Below are 12,019 nucleotides of genomic sequence, written 5' to 3'. Positions count from 1 at the left end.
CATTATAATCTAATGAAGTGAGGTAGGAACCACATTCCTCCCAATCCAACTCTAGTTTAGATAGCAGTAAATTTGGATAACAAGGAATATTTGTCTGATTCTGAGGCACAGCTTCTGAGTCACAGGTGAGATCCGAGCGGCGTGGTTCTTACTGATGGAGCCAGAGGACCGTTCTGCGGCTCCATAACACAGATGCCGGCACCGGACACCCGAGCTGAGCCTGTAGTTCCGGCGTGACTGGGTCCCACTGGGGCATGCGCGGAGTGCAGCGGTGGCAGAGTCTCCACGTATTTCAACACTGACCACCTAGTGTGAAAACAAGGTACTTTTAAAAAGTGCTCCTTAAAAAATAGCTGATGCTAAATGGAGAGGAAAGAGAGCGGGAAAACGGGCAAAGGAAAGGGTGGCGGGTGTGGGGGTGGGGTGGGGGAGGAATACAAAGGGATAAATAAGAAATTTCAGAAAGAGCTGTTGGTTTGTAGCGTTCGTGGAGAACATTTGAGAAGATGAGACACAAGGTGATTAGAATAATGATTAAAAAGTTCGATCTCAGCCCATAATGAAAGCTGTTTATAGCCACTCCTTCCCACCGACTCCCACCTCTAGAGGTCATTAACTCCTCCTAACAGGTCTTCGTACTTTGGGCTTCTGTCCGGTTGGCAGGCACAGTGTCAGTTGTGTCTGCTGGAACTCGTGGGCAGAAGTCGGCAGATGCGCAGTGCCTGCTCTCCTGCAGCTCTGAGTCACGTGCCAGGGAAGGGAACAGCCTGATGCACAGAGGGGCTGTGCTCCAGAAGGGGACCCAGTGCCTGTGCTGTTCCTTTTCATAGAGAAAGCACGAGACCAGACTTGAATGAGAAGAAACCTTTTCTGTGTGGGTTTCAGCTGGGAGCACCAGCCTCCCAGCACCTGAGAACACTGACTGATTCTCCCACAGGGAGAGAAGCAGCCATTGTTCCCAGTTCATTGCCAGGCAACCCAGAGGAAATCCCTGGGGTCACTGGTTAAACAGCCCTGCTTGTGTCCTAGCAGTGCCTTTGCTCATGACATTCCTAGCCATGCTGTACTGACAGTCCACACTCCCAGCATCACTCTCCGCCAGACCTTGGCCACCCTCCCAGCAGGCATCTCTCCCCTCTGGGAGTAGGAGGAAGGCTAGGGAGGGTCTCACTGAGAAGGTGACATTTGAGCAAAAGCCTGAAGGAAGTGAGGGGTGAGGCAGGTGAGGATGGGTGAGAAGAGTGTGTCAGGGTTTCTCATAAAATTTGGGAAGTTGATGTGAGAACCCAGCAGATGGGAAACAATGCAGAAGAATCCACAATAGGTGCGGATCATAGGACTGTGGGAATTAAATCAGCCCAGAGACATGGGGCTCATTTGGGAGGTGAGACAGAACCCTTTTAGGTAGGAAAACAGCACAATAGCGTGAGCCAACGTGTGTGCACGAGAGAGAGACAGAGACAGAGAAAGTCATGAGAGGTATGAGAGTATCTTTATGGGGTAGAAACAAAGGATGTTTAAGGTAGTGGTGTGCTGGTAAAGGTTTAACAACTGATTCTCCAGGAAAACTCCCCCAATACTGACTTGTAGCCAGTTCTTGTTGTGTATATACTCCCGCTATGGCCAATTCCAGGCTACCCATGTTACCCTGAACACAGAATAGAACGCAAGGAAGGTTCAAAATGACATGTAGATTTTCCACTGGACGCCTGAGAGGATGAAGACGGCGAGGGCAGAAATATAACTCTGTGGGTGACGTGTACAAACCGCTGATCTGTTTTGTGACCACACAGAGACCAGCTGCTCAGGGCCCCAGTCTCTTCGTCCACAGCCTGAAGGACTGAGCTAAAGGAAATCGAAGTTTCCTTCTGTGCTCTCCCCTTCCTTTATTCTTTCCTCCCAAAGAGCCACTGTACCTAGGCCCCCTTTCCTTAATGGCCTTGCACATATTTCTCTTCTCTGCCAAAGTTGCACAGGTACCCAGTAGGGGCGATGCTCCATATCCAGGGAGTCAAGCTGAGCGCAAAATAGAGTAGCCACAGTTTGGAGCATCCCTGTCTTAGGAGTCTCTGCTCTTGGAAAGGTGGCTCAGCTGAGTTCAAAGTGCCCACCCAGTCCACTGGGGCTGCTGCTTCTGCACCTGGAAGAGACCTGGTGGCAGGTGAGTGGGTGCGTCCACTGCCATTTCAACACCACGTGTCTGCCAGGCCCACTCCTCTGGAAGCTTCCTCCAGCCATGGGGGAGTGGCTGCCAGAAGCAGGCAGTGATCTGGCTTATCACAACCTAAGTCACCTCAATCTCTGCAGGTGGAAGCTGGCAAATCCCAACTTGGAAATCCCAGCATCCTCTTCAACTTCCCACATTTGTGAATAGATCAACAGGTGAGAGACAATTTCTATCTCTACTTCTATCTTTATATAATCTTACACATGTTTATGTTAGGTTTTACAAGGAACAAAGTGCTTTCTCATGTGCTCTCATTTGATTGGTTTTTCAAAACTCTGGGAGGTGCTATTATCCCATTTTACAGATGAAAAGCCTGATTTTTCAGGGATGGCAGGTGACTCACCCCCAGTCAGACACTTGGTAAATGGCAGAGCCGGAATACAGACCCAAGTATTTTCGTTCCAGATTCGCATGTCTTTCCAGAATATTTCACTGCATGTCTGTGCTGTGTGTACATGCATATGTATATGTATGTGTGTACACACACAAACCACTTTGTATAGACTTATATAGGTATTTTTTAAGACTAAGTTGGGTGTGTCCTTCTTACACCCAGCCTTAGGAATTCATCAGCTATTTCCTGAGTGATTAGTACATGCCAGGCAATGTCAGACACCAGCTGAGAGCTGGCAATACAGCAGTGGACCATCCAGGCCCCCAGTCTCCAATACACAGACACTAGAGTAGCAGAAGCATTCTTAAAACCTGACCTTGCCTTAAGAGGAAAGAGCAGAAGGGGCAAAGGGGCAGGCAGATTGGGAGGGTGTGCCTTCTAACTCCTGTGTGAGGAAATGGCCATTTAACCAGGTAATTAATGAAACTATCTTCCTCTGTCTTGGTACCATATTAGCCTGATCCTATTACAATTTATTATATATAACTCTCACAAAAGAAGTAGTGTTAAAAAATTAAATAATTTTGTTTGTGCTGTTCTTTAGAATTCCAAACATTTTTTTTTTCATTTTCGTGGTTACTTAAGGTACATATTACCTCCATTTTACAGATGAAGAAACTGGGGTTCAAAATGAGCTTGGCTAAAGCCACGGTTTTTAAGGAGAAGAACCTTGAGTCCAAGCCAAGAGTGACTTGAATTTCTGTTCATTTTCCACCATCCCAGAGGAATATTAGAACAATTTCCATTTTGCTGTACATCAGGGTTTGTTATTCTGGAATTGCTTTATGTGCCTACCAACAGGAGACAGGTTCCATGAACTGTGCTGTACTGGGTGATGCATTCACAGTGCAATACCATGAGACAGTGTACCGGATGCCCCCTATGTTCATATCTGGAAAGTTTTCCAAGATACACTGTTCTAGAAAAGAGTAAGTGTATACAGTCTGCTGTCTTTTAAGAATGAAAATTGGGGGAGATAAAATGCATTCATTCTTGACTCACATCAGCATGAATTAACAATAGGCAAATACACAAGGAAAATAGTGTTACCTAGGGAGCAGTGGGGTAATCCAGTGAGGAGTGGATTCTCCACATATACCTTGTTATTTTGATTTGGTTGAACCCTGTGAATGTATTACTTATTCAAGAAATTAGGTACATTTTGTACTAAAGAGAGCTTCTCCACAGTAATATTTACCACCCCTTCCCTTTTACTCTCCTTATCCCCAAGACACACAGTACACACGAAGAAAGAAACCCAGAGTGAGTTTTTAATTGGAAAAAATTTGCAGGTGCGGAATCATTCAATGATGTCAGAACACAGATGCCAATCCATTTATTTCTGAGAATTGATGAGTTTGACAGACACTCTGGATCTAGGCGTCTTTGTAGTGAGAAGCTTTTGAAACCTAAGGGGAGAGAAGAAACCAAAGTAAATGTATTTGGGAACTTCTTTCTTAACCTTCCTCAACATATGCAGAAAAACTTACAAACCTCTTTCCTCATAATGAGTTTGGTTCATACTGTGTATCAGCCCTTTTCATTTCCTCATATACACACTCCCCACGGTAAGAGGACCCAGCCTCCCCGGGAAGATGCTCTAATTTTGCTCTTCAGATAGGGTTGCCAGATTTGGCAAATGAAAATACAAGATGCCTAGTTAAATCTGAATTTCAGATAAACAACATTTTTTGTTGAATTATAGCATGTCTCATGCCATATTTGGGGGCATACTTATACTAAAACAATTACTTGTCACTTAACTGAAATTCAATTTTAACTGAGCATCCTATATTTTATCAGGCAACTGTAACCTCAGATGCTACCTGGAGGGAGCTGGTTAAGTGCACTTGAACATGTTAGCTCAGAGGGACAAAAAGTACCTAGCCCGGTGTGCTACCAATAGAACTTTCTGCATTGACAGACATGTTCTACATCTATCCGTCCAATGTAGAAGCCACCAGCAACTTGAAATATGGTTAGTGCAACTGAGTACCTGAATTTTTAGTTTCATTATTATTATTATTTTTTTGGCTGTGTTGGGTCTTTGTTTCTGTGCGTGGGCTTCCTCTAGTTGCGGCAAGCGGGGGCCACTCTTCATCACGGTGCACGGGCCTCTCACTATCGCGACCTCTCTTGTTGCGGAGCACAGGCTCCAGACGCGCAGGCTCAGTAGTTGTGGCTCACGAGCCCAGTTGCTCCGCGGCATGTGGGATCTTCCCAGACCAGGGCTCGAACCCGTGTCTCCTGCATTGTCAGGCGGACTCTCAACCACTGCACCACCAGGGAAGCCCCTCATTATTTTATTTAAATTTAAAATGTCACATGTGGTCAGTGGCCTATCTTGGACAAAGTAGCTCAAATACCAGTCATGTATCTCCCTCCAAATGTAGCAACTGGAATTTAAAACCGAGTGGTGGCTGAAAAGGTACATCACCCGGAAATAAACTCACAAATCCCTGCAGCTTAGTGATTATTCCGTTTCCGTGCAGATACAAGTTCTGTTGCCAACACATTAATTCTGAGCATTCATTCCGAGTATTTACTGAGGATGTGACATGCCAGGGCGTGGAGATGTATGATAGAATTTTTCAACAAACTCACCCTGTAGATGATCGTGTTAACTGTATAATCCAGCATTAGACTGTAAAAGCCACCAAGGTACCCTTATGTGCAGAGCAGGCATTGTAAGGGGATGAAACAGCATTGATTTGGTCACACACATCAGCTGTGTGACTCTTTTCCTTCCATGACTCTAAGCAAGCATTAGTAACCACAGACCCAGTAGGGTATTAAAGAGGATTCTTTTATACATGGTATCAGCCAGCAGAGAAAACAGGCCCTTAAAGGAAATTGGGCTTCCTGGGTCACTGAGGCTTATCAGGAGACATTAAGTCTGGTGAGGTTAGTGCAGAAACCTGGCAAAAGGTGGAGTGTGGAAAACAAATGGTGTATATGGTACTTCCAAATTTCACAGCGGTCCTAGTAGCTGCGTAGGGCAGTAGGCAGTGTATTAACAATGGTTAGTGGGCATTTTTATACAGAAATTCAGATACACATGTGCTTTCTGGGCTCTGAGAAGGCTTTTTGGGCTACAACATCCATTCCCTGGTTCATTCACCAGCGAGTTGAGTCCCAGGCCTTCTGTTAGATGTTAGGATATCACAGAGCAGGTCCCACTTCATGGAACAGAGAGTATAATGGGGAGAGGCAAACAACAAGGGATCTGATAAATAAAATCTTAAACTGTATTTTAAAGAATCTCAACAAGATGATTGATAGAAAGTAACTTGGAGTGAGACGTGAGCAGAGGGAGGTAACTTTTTTATTTTACTTTCTATACTTGAAGTTACAAACTTAATTCATGCTCCTTTTAACACTTTACACACATGTTTATACAGGTTAACAATCTCTCCTCATATAACCTCACATAATGGGGCTTTTATTTCTAGATGGTAGACCCCCTCTCTTCCCTAGTTTCTACTATCTATCTATCTATCTATCTATCTATCTATCTATCTATCTATCTGATACTGCTTTGCTTTACAAAAGGTTGAGTGTCTCTTAATAAATTTTAATATATATTGCCAGGAAATTTTCTCAAAAGATAATATGACTGTGGCACTCCTTCCTCATCCTCAGCATCCTAAGTATTATTGGTTTTAGTGGTTGTCTATCCATAGGTAAGAAATGCTATTCCTTTGTTGCTATGATATGCATAACCTAACTTTTAGGAAGGTGAACAGTTGTATGTATTTTGGTTTGTTTTTTCTCATATGCACTATTTGAATTTAATAAAAGGTATAAGATATCCTGTTCAGTAATTTTTTTCTATTATTGTTTGCCCTTTTCTTAGCAGCTTGCAGGTCTTCCTTGTAAATTAAAGTCATTAACCTTTTGTGTATAATGTTTTACAAATCCTTTATCCCAATTTACTGCTTGTTTTCTACTCTTTTTATGTAATATTGCATCTTAAATTTATTTTTGTCCTATGTGGTCTGTGTCCCTTCCTATATGGCATTTGTATTTCCTGCCTGGCTTAATAATGACACCTCCCCCTCAAAATACACACATACAAAACTGAGGTTATACAAAGTGTTCCCTAAAATTTTATCTAGTATTTGTATTTTATCCTTAGATCTTTAATCCATCGGGGTAGGTCTATTTCAGATAGGCCTGTCTGGAGAAGAGCTGAGAACATGCTCGCCAGAAGAAAAATCAGAGGATGGGCACTGCAGAGAAAGAGACCAACAGTACAGATTTCTTGAAGCAGCAAAGGGCTTGGCAGGTGGAAGAGAGACCAGTGTAGCTGGACAGGGAGATGGAGATGAAGTCAAGGAGGTGGGCAGAGGCCAGGGTGGTCATGGATGGCTCTTCAGGTCATGGTAAGGAGTATGGTAAATAAATTAAGATATGTATTAAAGGTATAGGTGAAGTGACTTACAGATAGTTTGTATTTGTGGAGATGAAGGAAAGGGAGCAAGGCTCATTCCTAGAATTTTCGCTTGAGTAAATGGACTTACAAGTAATGTCATTTACTGAGCTGGGGAGGATTGGAGGGAATAACAGGCTTAAGAAGCATAATGTAAACTCTTGTGTCTTGAATGTATTTAGGTTGAGAGGCCTGGTAGGGTTTCAAGTGAAGGTGTCAAGTAGAAATTTGTATGCACACATTTGCATTTCAGGGAAGACAGCAGGACTGGAGATGTAAAATTGGAAGTTTATTGCATATAGACAGACTTTGAAACTACACTACTGATAAAATCATCAAGGAGACAGAGTAAACAGGGGCTAGTACTGAGCTCCAAGGTTCTAAAATTTAGAGCATTTTGAGATAGAGCCATTCTGAGATAGATTTTGAATGCAAGGGCAATTTGTCATGGTGTAAAGTCAAGGCCTGTACTTTCAGCTCAGGCTATCACTGAGTACAGGAAAGAATAGACATGCTCAGCTGCTGCTGCCTGGTGCCATGAGAGTGAGGAATGTGGTAAAACTTTAAGCTCCAACTGGAAGACAAGCAACATACAACAGAGACCCTGAAGCTTAGCACACTTGCTTCTTTCAGGAAGAACCTCAACTATAAGTAACATGTGTAAGTCTAAGTCTTAAGAGATGCTTGTTCTATCACCCTGCCTAAACTACAACTTAACTTACAACTGTAATCTAATTAAGTCCAATGAATTTCTGATATTTTTTTCAATATGACTACATTAATTCCATGTCCTAGAATTCGTTTTATTTTAAAGTATACATGTTATGTTCCAAATTCTTTTGGTGTTATAATGATTATACTTATTGAGTTTTTTCATAAATTTGTCTACTTATTAATAATACAGTTTTATGGATATAAATATAGACTATAATCTGCCTTTTGATAGATCTCCTGATGATGCTAATCTTAGTTTGCTACAAGATCAAGGTACTGAAATAAAATATAGAGGGAAGAATACTGGGGCTACATGTGAGCCCTTATTCTCAATTTTGGTATGTATGGGGATTCCTCAATTAAATTCCTAATGTCTTCTAGTAACCCACATGCATTATACTTAACAGGTATATTTACATTTATAATTATAATTCAGGCTCAACAGATGACAAACCCCTAGAAAGGTAACCTACTTCTAACCTTAAAATATACAATTTTTTTTTTTTACAACTGGTTATAAAATGTATCACACTTGTAAAAAAGAGTTCAAATGACACATTTAAAAAATAGAACGTGAATGGATAATGGATGGAGTAAAGGAAAGGATATTGCTGCATAGATTATTTGGAAATTTTAAAGAAGATTTTATAATTGGCGATTTTGTATCAAAGTGATCTGTGTTGTTCGGAATACGCTATATAATTGAATGATGAGTCTGTCTCAGCCTCACATCTCAATAAATCCCTTTAATACATATCTTGTCCCTGGTGCCCAGGTGTCTTCAGTAACTGGAAGCCCTGGGTTTATGATTCACATCAACTTGCCCCAATTTAAATGGTCCTCTCCAGGACCCTTGAGGCATGGTAGATGGAGACCTACTCAAGGGCTGGAAACCAGCTAAAGCTACTGAGAGTTTACTGCCCACTAGAGAATTTTCCCAAGTGGTAACTAGGGCTTTTGGATATAAACAGTGACATTTCAAAGTAGGAGGCGAAGAACTATGTTGGAGAGGAGAAGCTAGGCCGGAGCTGTGAGGAATGTCCTCTGCTTGGGGAGTAGCCTCTTAGCAGTACCTCTTAGGTAAGACCTTATCAATTGGCACCTTCTGTGTTTCTTTGAAGCTCCCAAAATAAGTTGCCAATGCAAATTGGATTTTTCAGAAGGGATTTTCTACTGGTAAGAGAAGATATTATTAGCAGCCTGTTAGTCTGGTGTGTAATTAATATCTCCTCTGGTAATAAACTGACCCTCTAGAACAAAGAGTACTTCGTGATGGCCCAGCCACTGACTCAGCTCAACATTTACTCAGTGTCCGATTATCAAGTGTTTATTGTATGCCAGGGTCTATGCTATCAACAATTTAACAAGATGTAGTCCTTGACTTTAAGGAGGTCTCAATGATACACACAAAATTAACACAATGTATCATTCACTCTTAAGTAATCCAATACAAAGTTTTGCTGTTGAAGCCCAGAGGGGAGAATTCAAATTCAAGCCCTAACTCCTTTCTTCACTTACCACAATAAATTAGTTTATCAAGTCCTTTGGTTCTTTACTAAACCATCTCTCCACTTGTCCCCTTGTTTCACTTGTCACATACTAAATCAAAAGTGTATTGGTTACCACAAAAATATGTGGCCAGCACACTGTCAGGATTTACCTCCCTCCCTTAATGTAGATTCCAGGGAGATTACCTCTCCTCCTTCTCTTAAATTTCTCAGAGTTTAGGATACAATTAGTAACATTCTGGTATGTGGGCAAAGTTACATCCATTATGTATTGAATTTTTACTCGTTTCATTATTCTGACAACCTCTTAGGGAGCAGTTGGTTATAAAATAGCCAGTGGTTAGAAGTACTGGCTTCCTGACCTTGGGGCTCAGACAAGTTCTTTATGCTGTCTTCCTGTTTCCTCATCTTTAATATTGGGATATAGGAATGGTACTTATCTCTAAGATTGTTGGGTTAAATTAATATGCTGGAAGCATGTTGACACACAGTAAGTGCTTACTAAGTGTTGGCCATTACCCGAGCACCCCGTGTTCTATTTTCAGAACCCACACTGCTGAGCCCACTCCTTTCATCACAAGACAAGCAAAGGCATATAGGAAGAAATGGACGCAGGGAGAAGTTAAGCACCTAGCCCAAGGTCACCCACCTAGTTAAGTGTTGGAGCTGGGTTCCAAGGCAACCTGGAAAGTCAATGAAAAGTATCCCAAGGCTTATATAAAGCAATTGCAATCTAAGGATCCAAGTTCTCCAACATACAAGAAATGCTTGGCGTAAAGAACCCGGTCCTCTCAGTGGACCCCTACCTGAAATGCTGTGAGGCCGGACCTTCTCCAAACTGATTTTCATTCCGGCTATCCTTAAAAATTCAGGAAATTCTAACGTGCGGCCATCAAGGTGCTCACTTCTTTTTCCGCCAATTTGCCTTCACCAAACACCCAGACCCTCTAGCCCCAGTTCTTTGGCTGGTAGTTTCAAGGCCAGGGTGGGGGTGGTGGGTAGGAGGTTGCGCGGGAGGAGGGGAAGAGGGATGGAGGCTGCCTCAAGACCGCAGAATGTCTGTGCCACCATGAGAATGAGAAAAGTGCGTTCACGGGAACCAGCTTCTGTTTAGATTCTCTCTCCCCACACACTCGGATTTGAATGCTCCAAAAGAACTGATGCCACGCAAAATGCTTCAGTGAAGCTCCAGGGGTGTTTGAATGAGGGTGCGTCTCCCTGGGCCGCACAGGTCCCAAGTTTTGGCCTACTCAGCCTCCTTGCCTACTCATCCAAGCACAAACTGAGTCATGCATTAGAAATGTTTACTTGATGACACTCAATCCCGGAAAATAGGCTCCTAGGAATTTTTGCACAGTACCAGATCGACACTTTTGGGTTGGAGCAGCTAATTTACCAGATCCTTAGTAGTTAACTATTTTAGGGAGGACTGCAGCCCTATTCTATCCCTTTTGGGGCTGCATTAGGAGCCTAGGCATTTGAACCTCTATTAATTTTAGTTCGTTGAATGTCAGGCACTAATCTAGGTTACGGGTGTTAAGGGGTTTGTCAAAAAAAAAAAAAAAACACCATCATTCTATCCCCAATTTACATACAACAAAACTACCAGGTTAGAAATTGGCCCCAAATCTCACAATCTGTAAATGTGGGGAGAAGCCACAATTCGAGTCTAGACTTAGTCTGTTCTAAACTACCATATGTTAACTCCAGGTAATCAATTTTTCAAAAGCCCCTATCAGTATGTGGTAAATTTCAGATGACACGTTGAAAGTTAGCGGGAGCAGAGCCTAACTCCCTTGCGGGATTAGGAAAGACGAGTTGTCTGCAGCCTAGAACAAGGCGTCTAAGAGGTTCTGGCCATTGCACTCGGCATGTTAGTTTGAGACCACCATATATCCATTCCTGCAGTTAAACCGTGCTTATTAGGCTTTACTGACTAAAGGCAGATCACTCGACTGTCTGAAATGCCTAACCACTTCGTGGATCATTAGGCCTTAACCGATTTACCACTTTCTGCAAAGAGAGGCAGATTTCTAGTAACAATGAGAGCCTTCTCTAAAGATCTAGAAAATTTTTTCTTCCATTTCTTATCTTGGATAAAAATTAACTTACCTTCCTTTTTTTTTAATATTCCAAGTGGTGTTAGCTCTTCCTTTGAAATAGTGGGGGGCTCTGAAAAGAGCCTTTGGGTTTGAAAGCACTTCCGGAAACTCAAATCCCTGTCAAATCACTTGCCCTTAGCCTTGTGGTGGCTCTCGGTCTTCTTAGGCAACAGCACCGCCTGGATGTTCGGCAAGACCCCGCCTTGAGCGATGGTCACACGGCCCAGCAGTTTGTTAAGCTCTTCATCGTTGCGGATGGCCAGCTGCAGGTGACGTGGGATGATGCGAGTCTTCTTGTTGTCGCGTGCCGCATTACCGGCCAACTCCAGTATCTCTGCCGTCAAGTACTCCAACACCGCTGCAAGGTACACCGGCGCACCAGCCCCGACCCGCTCAGCGTAGTTGCCCTTACGGAGCAGGCGATGCACTCGCCCCACGGGAAACTGGAGACCGGCCCGTGAAGAGCGAGACTTCGCTTTAGCGCGAGCTTTACCACCTTGCTTACCACGTCCAGACATTGCAAAACAGAAAACAAAAACAAACAAATAAGAAAAGAATATTTCTCAAAGCAAACCAAGTTTGAAAGGACCTAGAACACTGCTGCTTTTATAGGCATTTCCTGGGGAGTAAATCCGGTTGTCT

At 42.9% G+C, this 12,019-nt stretch overlaps 2 protein-coding genes across 2 annotated transcripts in view; one reads left to right on the top strand and one right to left on the bottom strand.

Annotated features, from left to right (window-relative positions):
- LOC132374416 (uncharacterized) overlaps positions 1-12,019 on the top strand; it is a 112,354-nt gene that overhangs the window by 38,113 nt on the left and 62,222 nt on the right.
- On the bottom strand, positions 3,913-11,936 carry LOC132374424 (histone H2A type 1-C). Its single transcript, XM_059938090.1, has 2 exons — positions 11,388-11,936; positions 3,913-4,030 (listed from the first exon to the last, which is right to left on the bottom strand). Exon 1 carries the CDS (start codon positions 11,893-11,895, stop codon positions 11,503-11,505), a length of 393 nt encoding a protein of 130 aa, XP_059794073.1. The 5' UTR covers positions 11,896-11,936; the 3' UTR covers positions 3,913-4,030; positions 11,388-11,502.

The sequence above is a fragment of the Balaenoptera ricei genome, chromosome 11, assembly GCF_028023285.1.
Source record: "Balaenoptera ricei isolate mBalRic1 chromosome 11, mBalRic1.hap2, whole genome shotgun sequence".
NCBI classification, from domain to species: Eukaryota; Metazoa; Chordata; class Mammalia; order Artiodactyla; family Balaenopteridae; genus Balaenoptera; species Balaenoptera ricei.
Note: the sequence above shows the minus strand (reverse complement) of the source record. Positions and strands in the feature narration are given on the sequence as shown.

Excerpts from the sequence above, each read along its gene's own strand:
- LOC132374424 (XM_059938090.1), bottom strand. The coding sequence starts at position 11,895 with ATGTCTGGACGTGGTAAGCAAGGTGGTAAAGCTCGCGCTAAAGCGAAG.